This window comes from Falco rusticolus, chromosome 10 (assembly GCF_015220075.1).
Source record: "Falco rusticolus isolate bFalRus1 chromosome 10, bFalRus1.pri, whole genome shotgun sequence".
In the NCBI taxonomy this organism is placed as follows: Eukaryota; Metazoa; Chordata; class Aves; order Falconiformes; family Falconidae; genus Falco; species Falco rusticolus.
In genome coordinates, this window is record NC_051196.1 from 21,792,567 (window position 1) to 21,810,546 (window position 17,980).

General features: G+C 57.2%; 1 protein-coding gene across 4 annotated transcripts in view; it reads left to right on the plus strand.

Annotated features, from left to right (window-relative positions):
• NOL4L (nucleolar protein 4 like) overlaps positions 1 to 14,529 on the plus strand; it is a 63,798-nt gene extending 49,269 nt beyond the window's left edge. For all 4 annotated transcript variants that reach the window (XM_037402650.1, XM_037402652.1, XM_037402653.1 and 1 more), the window contains 6 exons: positions 5,892 to 6,163; positions 6,946 to 7,131; positions 7,211 to 7,402; positions 7,490 to 7,612; positions 7,927 to 8,128; positions 11,161 to 14,529. In XM_037402650.1, coding sequence (XP_037258547.1) covers positions 5,892 to 6,163; positions 6,946 to 7,131; positions 7,211 to 7,402; positions 7,490 to 7,612; positions 7,927 to 8,128; positions 11,161 to 11,360 — 1,175 coding nt within the window. In that variant the 3' untranslated portion in view covers positions 11,361 to 14,529. The remainder of the gene's footprint in view (positions 1 to 5,891; positions 6,164 to 6,945; positions 7,132 to 7,210; positions 7,403 to 7,489; positions 7,613 to 7,926; positions 8,129 to 11,160) is intronic.
• Positions 14,530 to 17,980: the final 3,451 nt, after the last annotated feature.

Genomic DNA, 17,980 nt, shown 5'->3' on the forward strand with positions numbered 1-17,980 from the left:
GTGCATGGGAAAATGTCCGTCATGGGGCCAGTGCGGTGAGGTCCCGGTGTCGGAGGGAGCTGCTTCCTCGGGCTGGGCAGCGGAGACAGGGGGAGATGGCACTGGGGGGCACCTTTCATGCCGAGGAAGGGGGAGCTGGCTGCACAGCGCTGCCTTGTCCGGCCGAGCTTGCCTGCGGATGCGCATTGTGTCCAGCCGTGCCAGATGTCTGGCTCATCGAGGGCTCTGGTCGAAGGCAGGGACCCGGGGAGGGAGCACGGAGGGTGGACACTTTGTCTGGGACATAACGAGGTTTGCATTAACGAAGGAAGACAGGAAATATTGCGTCTTAACTGGACACTGGCCAGCCCCACCGCTCCGCAGCCCCCAGCGACATTTCTTTTTTCTTTCTTACACATCTTGGAGGCAATCAGCTGGGCAGGACCTGGAGAAAATGAGCTTCGTGCTCCGGCCATGTGAGCAGCGCAGGGCTAGGGCAGCCATGGCAGCCAGCACAGCTGGGGCCTCTCCTGCCTCTCCAAGCACCCGGTTGTGGGTGCAGGAGCCCCAGGGTGCCACTCACTTGCACCTAACGATTGCAGCGCTGCCGCCCGGCCATGGCCCCCCGCAGGGCCCCCATTCCCCCTCGGTCTCTCTAATTTGTATTAAGTATCCCTTCCTCTCGGGCTTTCCTCCTCCCCTTCTTCCCCCTTCGTCTCTTTTGTGAGTGAATAATTTATGGCACTTTTCATCTTCCTGGCTGTTGTTGCAGGCAGGCGGCGGTGGGATGCTCTGCGCCCTTCTGACAGCCACCCTGGGCTGGGCACGCTGCTCCGGCCCATGCTGGTGCCACAGCGGGCTGGGGACAGGGCAGTCCCCTCCCAGTAGCAATGGGGAGTCTCAGGTGGGAGCAGTGATCTCTACCGCTGCCCCGCTGGCTGTGGGCAGGGAGAACCATGGCTGGTGGTTCCATGGTGGTCCATGGGGGACCGAGGGTCGCTGGTGGGACCCAGCGATGGCCGCAGCGGCCGAGGCTGCGCAGGTGGGTGGGCGGTGGCCGAGGGAGTGCTGGCCAGGGGCTGTGGCTGCAGTGGGGTCCAGGCAGGGCTGGGCAGCCCCTGGCCCACCGCATGGTGCGGGGCTGCGGCGAGGTTTCCGTGGGCTGCTGGCTCTTACATAAGCTCATTGTTTTCCGAGTCAAAAGAGGTTTTGTCTCTGCTCTGGAGATGTGACAGGAGGAGGAACAATTTGCCCCATTCATGTTTAACTCTGCTTTTGGAGAGCGGTGTGGTGGCCTTCACCGACAGAGACGTTAAACCCAACCACTTCCCTGCCGTAAAATCTCCCGGGGAGCAGGTGTTGGAAATCGCCCCTTCCCCTCCTGATCTCTGCAAATCCAGCACCACAGAAATCAAGGATAATCCAGCAGCCTCTTCAAAATGAAAACGCTGAGCCCTGATTAATTCATTTAATAAGTGACTGATCTCCTCCTCCCCCAGCACCGCGGCCCAAGAAGCCATTTTGCTTCTCGCTCTCGTGGGCTGGGCACCGCCGGGGAGATGCCAAGGCCGCAGCACAGCCATGAGGCAGCTTCCCCATGGCCTCCTCGCTGCTCGCCTGGCCTGTGCAGCGGGGCCGAGGAGGGCAGCATTCCGTGGGCCTGGGGGCCAGGCAGCCTCTGCTGGGCTCTCCAGCCTCACTGGCATCCCCTGCACAGTGCCGGGGTCTCCTCCGCCTCCAGCCCGTGGAGCCCCAGCTCAAGGGGATTAAACAGGGGAACGAAATACTCTGCTTTCTGACCGAAAGATCAAACCGGTTGTAAGTGACATTGTTTTTACAGTTCCATCTGCTTCAATTAGGGCACGGGGGTGGAGCAGGGTGGCTCCCAATTATCCTCATTAGAGGGGCTCCTTGTGAAGCCAAGCTCCAGCCGTGAGCAGGGAGCTCACCAGGCTCGTGCTGGTTGATAATGAATATATTCATGGCTGCACAGCCTGGCCTTGCTGCCTGCTGCTGCCGGAGCCCTGCTCGTTGCGTGTGTTTTGGGCACTTGCTGCAGAAAACCTCTCCAAGCTCAGAAGTTTGGTGGATTTTACCAAAACGGTGATTCTCTGGGAGTGCAGCCAACACAGCCCTGCCACTGCTTAGCATCTTGCCACAGCTGCTGATGCTGGGGCGGGAGCCTAAACCTGGTCCCAGCACCTGAGGTGGGAGGGCTGCTGTTCCTTCTCCCCCCAGGTCCTGCTCTGCTGTGGGGTGCCCCAGCCACTCCTTGGGGCTGGCCGTGGGCTGGAAGATACCCCAGCAAAGCTGCCTGGGGAGCAGCACTGGCACCAGCAGCGGCACTGGCACCATCCCCATCCCATCCACACCAGGAGAGCGCAGTGCTCCCTCCCCAGCCCACCTGCATTTTTAGGCTGGCTGAGGCTGCTGCCATTTGGACCCAAGAACCTCGGCAATCTGAATTGGTGGCCATTTCACTGCTCACAATACTGAGATTAATCCACTAATTTATATGCAGAGCTTCTGGGAGAGCATAACTTGTAAAAATGTAGAAATAAGAAAATTATCTGTAGCTAGTGGAGTTCATCCTTGGTGTAAACTATATTGTTCTTTTAGTAGGCGCTAGTCCCTTACTTTAGATTCCCATTTCATTTTCTTATTCCACCTGGACAGGTTCCTAGAGACATCTTCCTCTTTGTTTTCAATATTCTTTGGCTGTAGCAAACCCAAGGTTTGTAAATGCAGCAGAGTTGGGTAGAAACTCGATTTGCCATTGCTGTGTGTGTTTTGTGCAACACAAAAGAAAACTGGAGACATTGAGAAGTCGGGGCGTCCCAACCTCACCCACGGAACCCTACCCAGTGTGAGCAGCTGATGCAGGACTGGTACTTCCTATGGGGACAGGAGCTTGGGGACTGGGGGCAGAGCTGGGGACTGCTGGGAGGCTGGAGGTGGATAGGCAAGGGCAGAGCGGGATGCCTAGGGAGGAGTGGGGGGGCTTAAGGCGGATGGGGGATACTCAGAGCAGGTTGAGGATGCTCAGAGCAATGCAGGGATGCCCAGGGCAGTCTGGGGATGTTCTGGGCAGACTGGGGATGCTCAGGGCACTGGCATGGTCTTCTCCCAGGTGACGCCTCTCTTGGTGCCCTTGCCTGGCAGGGGCTTCATAGCATGGAGGGTCCCCACAGTGTGGGCAGCTGTGCCGGGGGCTGCCTGCCACCCCAAGGAGCCGGCAGAAGGTCCCCGCCACCGGCCTGGGGGACCGGTGCTGATTGGCCCTGTGGTGCTGTTGCTGTGGCCGTGCCCGGGTTGATGGCAGGCCCTGGCGTGTGGCTCGTGCCTCTGTGCACGGGAATAATTCTGCTTAATCCTTCTGAGAGGCATCACTGGATGAGGCTGGAGCCTCCCTCTGGGAGCCCCGTCTCGCCTGGCGCAGAGAGCAGAGCAGGGGGAGGGACAGCCGCCATCCCTCCGGCAGGGAGGCCTCTGTGCCCCCAGCCACCTGCCCGCTGCTGCACGGGGCTGCGGCCGGGCCAGCACCGCTCCTGCACCCACACCGAAGGGGCAGAGTGCCAGGGGTGGGTCTGGCTGCGCGCCCTGGCAAGGTGTGCGTGGGGCAGAGCTGCAGCAGCCTGGCCGGGGCAGAGACCCCCAGGGGCGGGGGTGGTACAAGAGCTGAGCTGGGCAAGCCGTGCTGGCAAGCAAAACCCACCGGGGCCTGAGAGCACTGAGAGCCTGAGAGCACCGAGAGCGTCAGTGCCCTGGTGCGATGGGACGGGAGGGGTGTGGGGGCAGGAGGGGGCAGCGCCCTCAGCATCCTGCCCCACCAGGTCTGGCCGAGCCAGCGGCAGAAGCCCTGCGGCGCCCACTGCTGTGGCACAGGGACAGGAGCCCAGAGCGGGTCGGGGGCAGCGGGAGGGTGCCCCGGGGTGGTGCTGGCTGCCCCGGCATCCTGCACTCCCGGGCACGCAGAGCCAGCGAGAGCAAGGGCCTCTGCCTGCAGCCGGCCCTGTGCCCTGTGCCGGGGGGTGCCGCCTGCTGCCAGCCCGGAGCACCCGGCACATAAACACTGCCCCAGGGATTAGGTCAGCTCTGGTCATTGCTCAGACGAATAAGTGGATCAGCACAAGGGAAAGGAGGGGGAGGGAGCTCTGCTGAGTGGGGAGCTCAAGTGGGGACCTTTTCATTTCGGGGCTCGTGAGGCCAGGAGCTGCCTTGGCGCATGCCCGAGGCTGGGCAGCGAGCGCTGGCTGCCGTGGCGGGGCGGCTGGGGACACGCAGCAGCAGCCCCGGCCGGACCCCACGCTCAGCTTGGATGCGCCAGCGTCCTCGAGTCTGTTTGTTTTAAGGGATACAAAGTCCTGGGCTGCCGCGGGGTCACGGGGCGCTCGCCAGGCCGCTCGTGGGAGTTCCCGCTGTGCTGGTGGGGAGGAGCAGGAGGGCGGGTGGCAGCAGCCGGGCACTGTCGCACCGCCGCGCCCGCACACCTTTGGGGCTGGAGCCCCGCGGCACTGCGGTGCGGGGCCGCCCCAGAGCCCGACCCATTGTCCGGCGGCCGGTGGTGGCCGCCATCTGCTCGGGCTGCAGCAGCTCCTTTGTTCGCGCCCGGCAGCGCGCGCAGGAAGCGGCTCCCCACGTGCTGCGCCCTTTCCCTCGCGGAGGCACCTAATGAAATAAAGGATTTACTGCGGCAGGGAGGGAGGGGGAAGCGGGTGAGCAGTTGGAAAACGTAGTGCCTGGCCCCAAGGCAGGGCTCTAGGCCGAGGGCAGGCAGAGCTGGGTCAGGCACAGCGGGGGGCAGGCAGGGCTGGGCGCAGGCAGCGCCGGGCACGGGCAGGGCTGGGCTGGGCTCTGCTGCAGCTGGGCTGTTCTTTGGAGCAGCAGAGGGCAGGAGGTTGGCGTGGTGGGAGCCATGCGTGGGCAGGGGGCCGGTGCCAGGAGCTGGGGTGTGAATGTGACCGAGACAGAGCAGGAGCTGGGCTGTGCACTGGGTGTGCCGGGTCCCCAGCTGTGGGCTCTGCCTGTTGGGATGGTGGGAGAAAGGGATGGCCGCGCCGCTGCAGCTGCCGTGGGGATGGCTCTGGGGTATGGGGAAGCAGGAGTGTCCGCATAGGGTATAGGAGGGCTTTGACTGGGGCAGGAGGGACATCCACGCAGCCCCTGCCCCTCCCCACCACAGCATGCCAAGGAGCCTTGCCAGGCAGCATGTCCCCTGTGAACAGAGCTCCTAACGCTGCTTCCAAGTGGCACAAGCTCAGGGTTTTCCACCCAAGCCAGCCCGTCCCCATGTGTTGTACCCATGCCCCCGCACTCTGCTGGGCAGCACATCCCTGAGCCGCTGGCTCTGCAGGTTGTCATCTGCCACCACACCCAGCCCCAAACTGGGCTGGGAGGACCTCACGAGGAGGCAAGGGACCTGGTGGGGAGAGGCAATGCCCCTTTCTCCTCCCTGCAATGCAAACAGAAAGCAAAAAGGACCAAATTCCAAAGTTCTTATTCAAGCCCAGGTGCCACGGCTCCAGGCGGAGGCGCAGGGACTGTTACCTGCCGGGGCATGGGCATGGCAGTGGCCAATGTGCTTTGAGGAACGAGGGAGCAGAGCCATGTGGCGATGGTCCTCCAGGCGCAGGCACTGGTGTCTGTACCTCCTGTTGCTGCATCCCAGGGTCGAAGCGTGGCTGGGCCGGGCCAGATCGCGATGGCACAGAGGGTGACTCCCCGACCAAGTGAGCCCGGAGCAGCCCCGGCCGGGCAGGAGCTTCCAAAGCAGCAGCACAGCCACGCTGCACGTGCCAGCATCCCACAGGAGGGTTTGAGGAGGGCTGGCGCTGTGGGGACAGAGCAGCTTGCCCACCTCAGGGAGGTGGTCGCAGGGTGCCATGGTGGTGACCACACATCCTTCTTTGCAGATGACTCCTCGTCAGAGAGCTGCAGTGGGAATGGCTCCTCCACCCTGAACCCCTCCACCTCCAGCAGCACGCAGGGCGACAGCGCCTTCCCCGAAATGAACGGGAATGGCACTGCGGCCCCCATGGACTTCACCGCCTCCGCCGATGACCAGCCCATCAACCTCTGTGACAAACTCACACCTGCCCACGTCACCCCTTCCTACCAGTCGGACAGCTGCAGTGCCGACGGGCTGCGCAGCAGGGTCAAGTACGCGGTGAAGACCACGGCAGAGGTACGGCCCAGGCTGCAGGCAGCTGCTGCTGGGGCTGGGCGAGACAGGACAGTTGCGTGTCCTTGGCCAGAGCCGGGCACGGGGCATGGCACACTGGGCCATGTGTAAGGCACCCAAGGCCAGGCAGGGAACACGGTCCTGCCCCTGCACCAGGAAGGCACGGAGCAGGGACGGCAGAGCTGGGGGCCTTTCCCATGTAGGGCTGGAAGGAGGGACGAGTGCTGTGCTCGCACGCCGCTGCTGCGGCAGAGCAGCTGTGCCTGGCCACGCTCCAGGCTTGGGGCTGCTGCTGCTCAGCAGAAACTGGCTGGAGTGCCGAGCAAGCAGTTGGCAAAGGGAAGGAGAGAGGGAGGGATGGTTTGGGAGAGCCGGGGCATCCCCACACCGCACCTGCCCCGGAGCTGGGGCTCTGCAGCAGGCTCGCCTCCGCCCTGACCAGCTGTGCCACTGCCACCGTGCAAGAAGGAGCCCGTTCCTGCAGGGTCCGAGCAGCATTTCCTGCAGGATCAGGCAGAGCCACGGCCCCCAGCAGCCAGAGCCACGCTGCCAGCACTTTGGGCCACCACAGGTTCCCTGAGGCCACCGTGTGTCCCCCTACCCCAAGCAGGCAGGAGCTGGGCTTCGAGGGAGCCCAACTTGTGAGTTCATCTCCCTGAGTTGCAGGAGGATGTCAGGGAAGGGGACAGAAACAGTGGGCCAAGGAGAAAGGGCTTTTTCCTTGTTGATCCTGGGCAGGGGTGGGCAGACAAGGGCTGCATGTGATAACCCCCGTCTCTTCTCAGTCCCCTCCATACAGCTCTGGCAGCTATGACTCCATCAAGACAGAGGTCAGTGGCTGCCCCGAGGACCTGACCGTTGGCAGGGCCCCCACGGCCGATGAAGATGACGATGACCACGATGACCATGAAGACAACGATAAGATAAATGATTCGGAGGGAATGGATCCAGAGAGGCTAAAGGCCTTCAATGTAAGGAGGGCTCTGCAGAGAGGGTTAGCCCACCTGCTGCCCATCTCGGTGGTCCCACTGTCTGTCTTCTCCTTTGCAGATGTTTGTGCGCCTTTTTGTGGATGAGAACCTGGACCGGATGGTTCCCATCTCCAAGCAGCCCAAGGAGAAGATCCAGGCCATCATCGAGTCCTGCAGCCGGCAATTTCCCGAGTTCCAGGAGCGGGCGCGCAAGCGCATCCGCACCTACCTCAAATCCTGCCGCCGCATGAAGAAGAACGGGATGGAGATGGTCAGCAGCTGCCCCACAGCCCTGCTGCTCGCTACTGCTCCAAGGGCAGCAGGTCCCTGAGTGTCTTCTCTGCTTGTGTCTTTGCAGACCAGGCCCACACCGCCGCACCTGACCTCGGCCATGGCGGAGAACATCCTGGCTGCCGCCTGCGAGAGTGAAACGCGGAAAGCAGCCAAGAGGATGCGGCTGGAGATCTACCAGACCTCCCAGGTATGGTGCTTGCTGGTAGGGCTGGAGGCGGGCAAGGGCTGGAGCCAACAGCACACTAATGTGGGGTGGGGAAAAGGAGAGATGTTTCTGAGCAATTTGACAAAGCATTTTTAAAGGCGCTTCTAAAGGTCAGAGGGCTGAAGAACAGGGCCTATGGTACATCCTGAGACTCAGGCCAGCGGGGATGGGGACAGTGGTTTGGACTGGCCACGCTGCAGCCATGGGAGGCCTGGCATCCCCGTGCCGTCCCTCCCAGTGGCCGCAGAGGACAACCAGGCTCCTCGCTGGAGTAAGTCTGTGTTTCCCCTGCGCAGGACGAACCCATCGCTCTAGACAAGCAGCACTCCAGAGACTCCACAGCCATCACCCACTCCTCTTATTCACTGCCAGCTTCATCTTACTCCCAAGACCCGGTCTACATCAATGGAAGCCTGAACTACAGCTACCGTGGCTACGGGTCCCTGGGGGGCAGCCTGCAGCCGCCCGCCTCCCTGCAGACAGGCAACCACAGTAACGGTAAGCGGCCGCACGCTGCACCGGGGCCCACGGCAGCACAGGGAGCCCACCCAGCCATCGCCTCCGCCCCACGCCTGGGCTGTGCACCATGGGCTCCCGGCACCCTGCGCTGAGCTGGTCGCTGGCGGGGGGGCAGGGGCTGCTCCTGCGGGTCATGCCAAGGCCAGTCATGGCAGCACCTCCCACAGAGCCACTCGGAAAGCTGCACTTCTGCAGCCGACGGAGGCCTCTGCCCGGCTCCTCGGCTTGCCTCATCAGTGGGCGGTTGATCGTTGAACTGAACTTGGAAGGACGGTCTAGGTGCCACTGGTGGAGGGAATGAGTGTCACTTAAAAAAAAAAGAGAATCTGTACCAGCTATTAATTATTAACAGGAGCGGTCGGCTATCACTGCCCTGATCTTGTTGCCGGTATGAGCTGTTCCTTCCCCAGCCTGCATCGGCTGCTCTTGGAGATGGGGCCGGGGCTGGCGCAGCTGGGGGCTCTGCACCAGTACCCGGGAGAGCCCCCATGGGAAAAGCCCTTGGGAAAATGGGACCGATGCTGCAGGGCAGGAGAGCAGAAGGAGAGTGCAGGCGAGCAGAAGGAGAGTGCAGGCATGCCCTCTGAGGGGTCTGCCGAGTTAGGAGCGAGTGATCAGAGCTGAGTAGCCTGGGGCCAAGCAGGGCCTGTGGTGAGGTCCTGCGGTACCTGGGGACTCTCTGGTGCCCAGGCTAGAGAGGAGTGGGATGGGGCAAAGCAGCCCCAGTGTGCTCTGGGCTCCTGCCCTGCCCCTGCCTACCCTGAGGGAGTGAGGATTTGGAAGGATGTGATTTCCGGAGCCCTGAGAGATGCCTGTCTGGGATTAACTCTTATCATCCCTTCCTAATGCTTCTTAACCCTGAATAAAGATACCACCCTGGCCTCCAGCTGCTGAGACCTAATCCTTGCAGCCATGGCGGAGGCAGCAATGGTTCCTCCCCAGAGCATCACAGGCCCCCCCGGCCCCCCATGCTGCAAGGGACCCTCCTTTCACCCAGCCCAGCTGCAAGCACTGGCTCCTTGACATGAGACAGCAAACATGCAGCAACGTCTTGGAGCAGCCCCAGCGAGCGCCTGGCCCAGGAGAAGCAGACGGGCCCTGGGTGTAGCACGCAGCGGCAGCACACAGCAGCACCTTGCTCCTTTCTAATAGATTTTTAAACCTCTGCTTTGCTATTATTTTTTGCCCTTTGCCCAAGCACTTGCCCAGTCCTTTAGAGGCAAGAGCATGCTGCCATAGTGCTGGCTTCTGCACCTCCTCCTCCCTCTGCGAGCAGAAAGCCTGCCGGGGTTCGCTGCTCAGAAGAATCTTCGCCCTCCATCCCCCACCTAAGTCGATTCTTGCTCAAACCCACTCCCCACTGCCAGCTCCTTCCCCTTTGGTGAGCTGGGAAACGGGCTCCATTTACTGCTGCCCTTTCTGTCCAGTGAAATTGCTTTCGCATGAGAGCCTCCTCCTCCTCCTCCCCTTCGCAGCATAGAAGTCCTCTGCCAGTACTACTCCTGCTGCAGCATTTGCTGCTGCAGCATTTGCTGCTCCAGCATTGCATTTCTTGGACGAGTCCCTTCCCACCCTGGGGTGTGGGCTCCCCTCCCTGCCCTGGTCCCCAGTGGGACCCACCTGTCTCGGTGGGCTGCAGAACTCTCTCATCCTGGTTTGCAATCTGCTGTAGCACTGGGTCCCTGCTCAGCATCCCTGGTGTCCCTCGGCTGTGTCAGGCCACCCAGCAGGAGCTCAGCCCTCCCGAAGCCTTTCTCCAGCATCACCAACTGCTCCATCAGCCGGCAACACTCCAGCTCACAGCCAGGGGATTAATTCAGTGTCTTCTCTTTCTCCTTACCCCAGGCTGCAGCCTCGCCTGACTCCTCTCCCTAACTAGTGTCATATCTCTAGTAAACATCTTTCCTCATCTGTCTTCATTTGTAGTTGATCGTGTGGTTCTTGCACCTTGTTTGGCTTCTCATACTTAGTCCAGCATGAGGCTAAATGGGTTTTTCCCCTACCTTTACCTGGCTGTGTCACTCCTCAGGCTGTGTACCAGCTCTTCTGCCAAAGTCTTCCATGCGCAGCCACCCAGACTGGGCTGCACACACATGCCTGTGGTTGTGCACCAGTACCTGCGGATGGCCAGAGCTGTGGCTGGCAGAGTTTGTTTCCTGGGTCTCAGAGAACTTGATAATTTGATGATTTTTTGCAGGTTTAAGATCACAGGGTTTTGTGAGCTGGGAGCAGCCATGTGTCCTGTTCTGCAGACGACGGGCGCACATACATGGCCAAAAAATCACATGTGATAGAGGTGCAGCAGAGGTGAACTTAGGAGAAGAAATTATCCCTGCCCATCAGGCAGATAATAGATTTAGCAGAACTTAGTTCATTTATGGACTGAGCCCCAGCAATGTGCAGCCCAGTAAGCCCATCTAGCCTCCCACCCAAACCCGATACCTAAGGCAGAGCTTGTAACTGTGTTGGTGGCCGGAGTGGTGTGCAGGCGCCCAGGCAGGGCAGGTCTCCTCGCCATGCAGCACAGCCTGGCCCCGCATGTGCTGGGCACAGACGCGTTGTTACCCAGCACTAAAGCAGGGAAACACCCCGTGTGGGATGTTACTCACCATATGCAGAGGAAAAAACAGACCCTGGAAGATGACTGATGTGGCAGGTATCCCCCAGGCACTAGTTTAGCTCCTAGCAGAGCGCGGCTGCAGACTTTCCCTTTGCAGAGTGGATGGGACAGGCTGCACGATGGGATTTTTTTCACGTGCACTCTGAAGGCTCTTTCCGTGTGGCTGTGGTAGAGGCAGTGGCTTGCTTGTGCTAGCTGCCTGTGCTGCCCACCTGCGCTGGCTGCAGCAGGAGCTGGGGCTCCTCACCTTGTCTGGGGCACCACGGTTGCGGGGACCTTCCTGCTAGTGCTGGGGTCCTGGAGCAGTGGCTCCCGCTGGGATCTCATCATGGCAGGACAGACACGGGCATGGCTGCTCAGCCTGAGCTTCCCTCTTGCTTTTCCTTGGCAGGTCCGACCGATCTCAGCATGAAAGGTGGGGCCTCCAGCACGGCCCCCTCCAACAGCACCAGCAGGGGAATGCAGGCTGCCCAGCTCAGCCCCACGGAGATCAGTGCGGTGCGGCAGCTCATCGCTGGCTACCGAGAGTCGGCGGCGTTTCTGCTTCGATCTGCAGACGAACTGGAAAACCTCATTTTACAGCAGAACTGACTCCCTGTGTCTGCATCGCTCCTCTGTCGAGAAGACAATTTATACCTGCTAGAAAGAGGCTCCCAGCGGTGTCCTGCTCAGGACCGCCATCGTCCTCCCATGAAGTGGCGGGTACATGTAGTTTTAGAAGGTGGAATCCAAAAGACCTGTTTTCTTTTACACTCCAAGCACCTGGGACTTCAGGCACAAGGACATGTTTTTGAACCGTACCAACACCTGTGCGTCCGGCCGACCAGAAGCCAAATCTGCGGCTTGGAAGGATGTGGGACTTTCAAGGGCAGAAGGGAGCCTGGGGAGGTTTGGGGCTGCAGATGTATTTAGAATGACCTTTGTGGACCCAAATGTTAGATTCCCGTCCCCGGATAATTTCCAAGTCTTAGGTGAGCTGAATCACATATTTATTGAGAAATGGACCCTCCTCTCCCCTTAGTAATTTATTTTTCTGAAAATGGATTCTTTTGAGTTTGTACAGATTGCCAGTTTTTTTGTCTGTCTGATCAGAAGGAATTTGTTCCTGTGAAATAACACATTCCATATCACTACACTACTAATTTCCAGGCACCTCTGCCTGTTTCTCTGGGGAGCCCTTGTCCCACAGGGAGCAAGTTTGCCATCCAGCCCTAGACTTCGAGGCTGCTCAGCCTCCAGTAAGTGTAGGTGGCAGCTGAACAACGGAGCAAGCAAGCATCCTGCTTAGACCTTTGCTCTAAGCGGTCCTGTAGCAGCAGTGGGGTCTAAATCTCCTGCAGAGACTCGGCAAGCTCAGCAGACCTCCGGCTAGAAGGACGTCTCGCACTCATTTAAGTCATTGCAGATAAGAGAAGGAAGGAAGGAAGGAAATACCTGAGAAACACTGTCTTGCGCTCACCATCTGTACTCTACCTCACACTCCATTGTGGGCTTCTTCCAGGACTGGCTGAGCTGGTCCTGGGGGACAGTGAGTGTCACAGACGCATGGATCATGCCGAGGAGGCTGGAACCAACCTGGCAGATCCAGCGGATCCGCTGGGGTCCTGGTGCTGGGCGGCAGCTTGCTCCCACCCCCTGCGCCCGGCTGGGTGCTTCAGGCCGTGGGAGACCAGCCCTGGGCTAGCACCGGGACAATAAAACCCTTTAGGAACTGCACGGGTGTAATAAAGGCTAATGCCGGTCTCTGCCTGAAGAGCGAGCTCAGTGCGGCGAGCTGCTCACCCTCCTGCAGAAGACAGAGACAGGCCACATTCAGCAGCAGAACTGACAAGTCCTCTCCGGGGCCCAGGATCCTCCCCTCTCCCTGCTCACAGTCCTGGAACAAGCCCACAATTCCCAAAGTGTGGAAAAACCGTAGTCCGATGACCATTCTGCCCCATTACCACCCCCCCACCCCCAATAATGCACTTCATTTTGCTCAGTGCAATACCTACTACCAGTGCTGCTAAACCCAGGGACTTCGCTCAGGCACAGAGCTGCCGAGCCGAGCCGAGCCGAGCCAAGCAATGCAACGCGCTGCGGAGCCGTGCAGGGCAGCAGAGCTGGCTGCCAGGGATGCCAGCTCCTCCTCGCACCCCTGCGCCAGCACAGCCCCCCAACCCGGGCAGGAGGCCTCGCCATCAGATAGATGCTCGATAAGTGTAAACCCCTTTGTGCTCATAGGGAAGGCAGATCCCTTCTCTCTCCAGAGCCAGCTTTTTTCTTTGCCGGCCACAGGGAGCTGGCGGGCAGAGGCTGGTGCTCCACGGGAGCTGGTGCCGCTGCTCGGGTTGGAGATGTTGCAGGTGGCAGCGGCCGGTCCCAGCCAGGAGCGGCCGCAGGCAGTTTGCTCAGTAGCCTTCATCCCTGGTTATACTCCCCACACACTGGAAGAGGAGCAGGACCTCTGCCCTGCTCTTAGTACAGGAACAGCCACCGGCTCCTGAGGACAGGCTCGCCTGGCCCGGCAGCAGAAGGGATTAACCGTTGCATTGACTGTTTTCCCCAAACCTTAAACTTTCCGTAGCATTTGGAGAAAAGGGACCTAAGCCCTGGCCGTTTGGGCAGTCAGGGTGCCTGTGCAGGGAGGGTGGCCTGTTAGACCCGAGGCGATGCTGGAAGCGGGAGCATTGCGGCCGCCTCAGGCGCGCCGGTGCCGAGCGCCCCAGGCAGGAGCGATGGGGGCCCCAGCCCCCGCCAGGGCTCAGACTCACGCTTTCCCCAGCACTTCACAAGCCTGCTTGGTTTGTCCACTGCATCCTCCCATACTTGGAATTTATGTAAATATTTATTTTTGTGTGAATACCATGAAGTAAGAAACCTTTGACAAAAATATGTAACCGCAGCCATTTGTGAAAGTCTTAACGTTAAGGAAGGAGAGGCAGAGACAATCGCTGTCCCGGGATTCTCTCTCTGCGCGTTATCCCACCCGAGTTGGTGCCTCCCTCCCCGTCAGAGGCCATCGAGAACATTTAGCCATAAGTTTGCCATCCAGTTTACTGAAAAAGAGGTTACCCAGGGGCTTACGGACAGATCACCATCAGCTACAGTTTGTTTAAAGTTTTATTTATACAAGTTTTAGCTGTCGTTACCAGATCACCTTTGAACTTGTCTTAGCATGTATTGAAGTTTAGTAGCTCTTACACTTTGTTAAACTGCTGTAGAAAACAGATGAGGCTCATGGTTGCATAGGAAGGTCTACCCTGTCCTAACAACTGATGTTCATAACTGGCAGCTGAATGGTACAGACTCAGATTTCCAAAGCCCCGGTGACAGCCACATCTGTGACAAGTTATGAAACAAATGGGATTGACTACGAATTTCTGTCAGGGATCTTTTTTTTTCTTTCTTTTTTTTTTCCTTTCTGGTTTTTTTTTTTGGTTTTTTTGGGTTTTTTTTTGGTGAGCCGCAGCTTTATAGTTTCTTTGGAGCGAGCTCCACAGACATCTCAGTGCTCTTCAGCTGATCCATGCTCAGTGGCGGCTCTTCTGTGCTCCAGGACTGTTTCACAGCCACATTCCTGCGCTCTCACTAGGCAGGACGGGGTCAGGAATCGCTAGTCCGGGTTCTCAACGAGAAGGAATGAGCAGGAGCAGAATACACCGGCTTACCAGATATTCTGAGAGGTGGAAGGAGAATGCTGGGTTAGCAAATGGTCTGGATGTTCTTGGTTTTGTTTAAGAAAAGCTAATCACTGGTCGAGAAAATAGATTTTTTTTTTTTTAATTTAATTTAATTTTATTTTAAACACAACCATCCTGCCCTGGATGTGCAGTTCCCATGACGGTGTTTCTACATGGGAGAGCGTTCCCGGGATTGTGAGCAGACGTAACTTGTACCTCCCCGATCCAAAGGGCCATTTCCCTCCCACGAGTGGCCGTCGGATTTAGTACCAGTTCATGAAAAAAAATGCTGCTTTGAACTCAGAGGGTTAATATACTTTTGATTTGTAATTTTTTGTAAAACTTTTTACAAGGTAGCATAGTATTTCACCAGAATACCAACTACAATCCGTCCATGGTCTGATTTTTATATAATTTAGTGGTGCTTTAGAAACTTTTGTTTGGTTGTTTCGGAGCTGTACAGCTCAGTTCTTCGCCTGTATCTACCTAAGACCAATGTGAACCTTTGTATTTTTGCTCCTAATTTTGGACTCAGTGAAAGTGTACTGTTTACATGTACAGAACTCCCGGCCCCTGTGTGTTCTGCAAGACCTGCTGTTGAAGAGGAAGATGCACCTCACCCAGTTCGTCTGCTTAACCAAGCCACAGCTTCACTCACCCACTGACACACGCACCTACCCTAAGGAAGACCCCACAAAATTGAAATGCCCTGTAAGCAATTTTGGGTTTTGCACAAGCTATTGTATTTTTTTTTTTCCAGTAGTCGATTTATGGACTGGCTGCAGTTCAAATCGAGAGCTGATCTGGCGCTCAGTTAACCGAAGCCAGAAGTCGAACAGGCAGAGTCGTACTGTGCTGCTGTTCCACCATCTTCCTCCTCCCACTGAGGCAGGAGGGTGGAAGCTGCCGAGCTCAGCGTAGGGTTCAAACGCCGCGGAAGAGCACTGGAGCCAACGGGGCTTGTGAGGAAGCCGGACGGGGGGGGGGGGAGCCACTCAGCAGCGTAACTGGAAACATCCTTTACCAAACCTGGTGAAACCACCCAGGCCACCCGCTGGTTTCAGATGGAGGGTGGGAGCGGGTTCCCTCAGGGGTGGGGGGCTCCGCGATAGAGCAGAAGACGGCTCTTTGGGAAGTCGGTGCTTTCCCGAGGGTTCAGATAGAAAGCATATGGCACTTAATCCAGCTTTTAAGGTGACACTTTATTGCTTAATTGATTCATTTTGAAATGATATTTTTGCAGATAGGCACCTATGCAACTTAACGTGGCTCTTAAGCAGATGAGCACTTCCTCCTCAACGAGCTTGATAAGAGTTATTTGTGTTATATACTGTGGATTTTTCCAGTAAATGTGGCTTAATATTTTAATTCTTAGAATGTGTGTCTATTATATATGTGATGCAACTTAATTCTGTTCTGTTTGTGGAATGATTAGCACAGGCCAACTCCCTGTTCCCCTCACTTAACAAAGACCAATGAGCTGTTAATCAAGCTGTTATCTCCATGGTATTACTTGCTAAATGCACTGATTTCATAAGTATGTGGAATCCTTTTTTTTTTTTCTTTTGAATCTGTATATCATATATAAGACTGAATCTACTTAATAAACACTGTATAACAAAAAGGGCTTTCTCCTCCACTGTCGCACCGCTGGGCGCTGCTGGCACCAGGCGCTCTCCAGCCGCTGCCCCTCGTCCCACCGCCAGCCTGCATTGCTCCCCAGCCCCAGCCTACGCGCTGTGCGAGAGGTCAGTGCCATTGGGCACCAAAGTGGGATCTAAATTTAGGTGTTAAAAGGGAAAAAAAAAAAATATTTCAAGAATTTTGACATAAGCTGTGCTTTCCATTCCTTAACAGACAGCCGCGGGTACCATAGAGAGCAGCGTTAGCACTCACAAGTGGGGCTAGTCACAAATTTTATGCTTAACTTATATTTTGAAAAATTAATTTTGTGAAGTGTCTGTTTTTTGTGGAAAAAAATAATAATGGAGTTTTCATTGAAGTTTGTGGAAAGTTTTCCCTCTCCCTCATGGAAAGTACTGATTTTTCGTTACCAGCTTTATTCACTAAATATAATAAACCTTTGCATCCATAAAACGTTTACCTCAAAGCACTGTGTAGATAAAACTCTCCTGATGTGCAGCAGCAGCTGGCTGACAGGAGGGGCCAGGACAGAGCAGTCAAGTCGGTTTGCAGCTTTGGTGGAAACTGCCTTTCCACCTGCGCCTGGGCTGCGGCGCGGCGCGACCTGCACCTTCCCCAGGACGGCTGCAGCCCTGAGCGATGGCCAGGACCCACCTGAGCGTTCGAGCTTGTGTGTACTCACCCGGACAGCACATCCCAATGGCCCTTCCATAGTAATTCGTTAACGGATGCGTGTACACAGAGCTAACGCGAGGGGTTTGTAGCACACAGGTAAAGCGCCTCTCCTCTGCCCCAGCACAGGTTTAGTAACTGTAAGCCTCTGGATAAGCTCTGCTCCTAGGTTTCAAATGGAGCAAGGGAGATGGCTGCAAGCCGTGGGGATTAGCTGTGCTCCGTCACACCAGCGTGCAAACCAGCTTCCAGCACCTTTGGCAATACCTGCTGCTGCTTCTGCAGCGCCGTGGGCAGCGGCGTCTTGGCTGATTCGGACAGTCCCCTCTGTCCGCAGCCAGCTCCACCGCGGAGCCAGGATGTTCCAGCGCACGGCAGAGCTGGACCCCAACAGCAGATGGTCTGTGAGAGAAAATCTACTATTTAGCAGAGAAATACCACAGAGAAAAAACCACCAATTTACATTTGCTCTGTGTGAAATTCCAGCATTAATAGGGTTTTACTCTTGAGACCTCGAAGCTCCCCTGTTCTAGAGGTAACTAATCCTGACATCACCTACCAGACCAATAAAATAGATAATTATTGACTATTTAGTTTTAAAGCTTACCTAAGTAACAACTCTTACTTTTTGCATTCCTTACTTATAGCTTATTTAGATTAATGGTGTATCTTTAACCACACCTGTGTCTGCAAACAGGCTGCCAGAGTCAGGAGAATATCAAGGAACTACCAAAAACCACAAAAGCCTTTTTTCTCCTGAAAAAAAACAGTGCTGGACCAGCCACTGCCCTGGCCACGGCTCTTGTGCTGGCACAGACCTGTGGCACATGCCACAGCATGCGGAGACACCGAGGTTGGCCGGAGCGAGGCAGATTTTAAACCATAAACCTCCTCAAGGCTTGGGACAGAGCTCCCTTGGCGCCAACGCAGCAATGCTGGGCTCGGCCCCCTTTTCCTTGTCACCGTCACTTGTAAAGCGAGCAGACCCAAGCAGCCAGGAGGCTCCGCTGCTGCTGCCTTTGTGGCCACCAACATGCCAGCACCAGGACGTGGAGGAACTGGGAGAACAGGGCACCGGCGCTGCTGTGCCGCAGCACTACGCCAGCAGGAAAGGTCGATGTTACGGCCCCGCGCAGATCTCAGCCCCCCAGCCCTGCTTCTCAGTTCATGGAATCATCTACCGTCTGCCTGGTGGGAGATTCACGCCGTGACGAGACCAGAACCCCGACACGA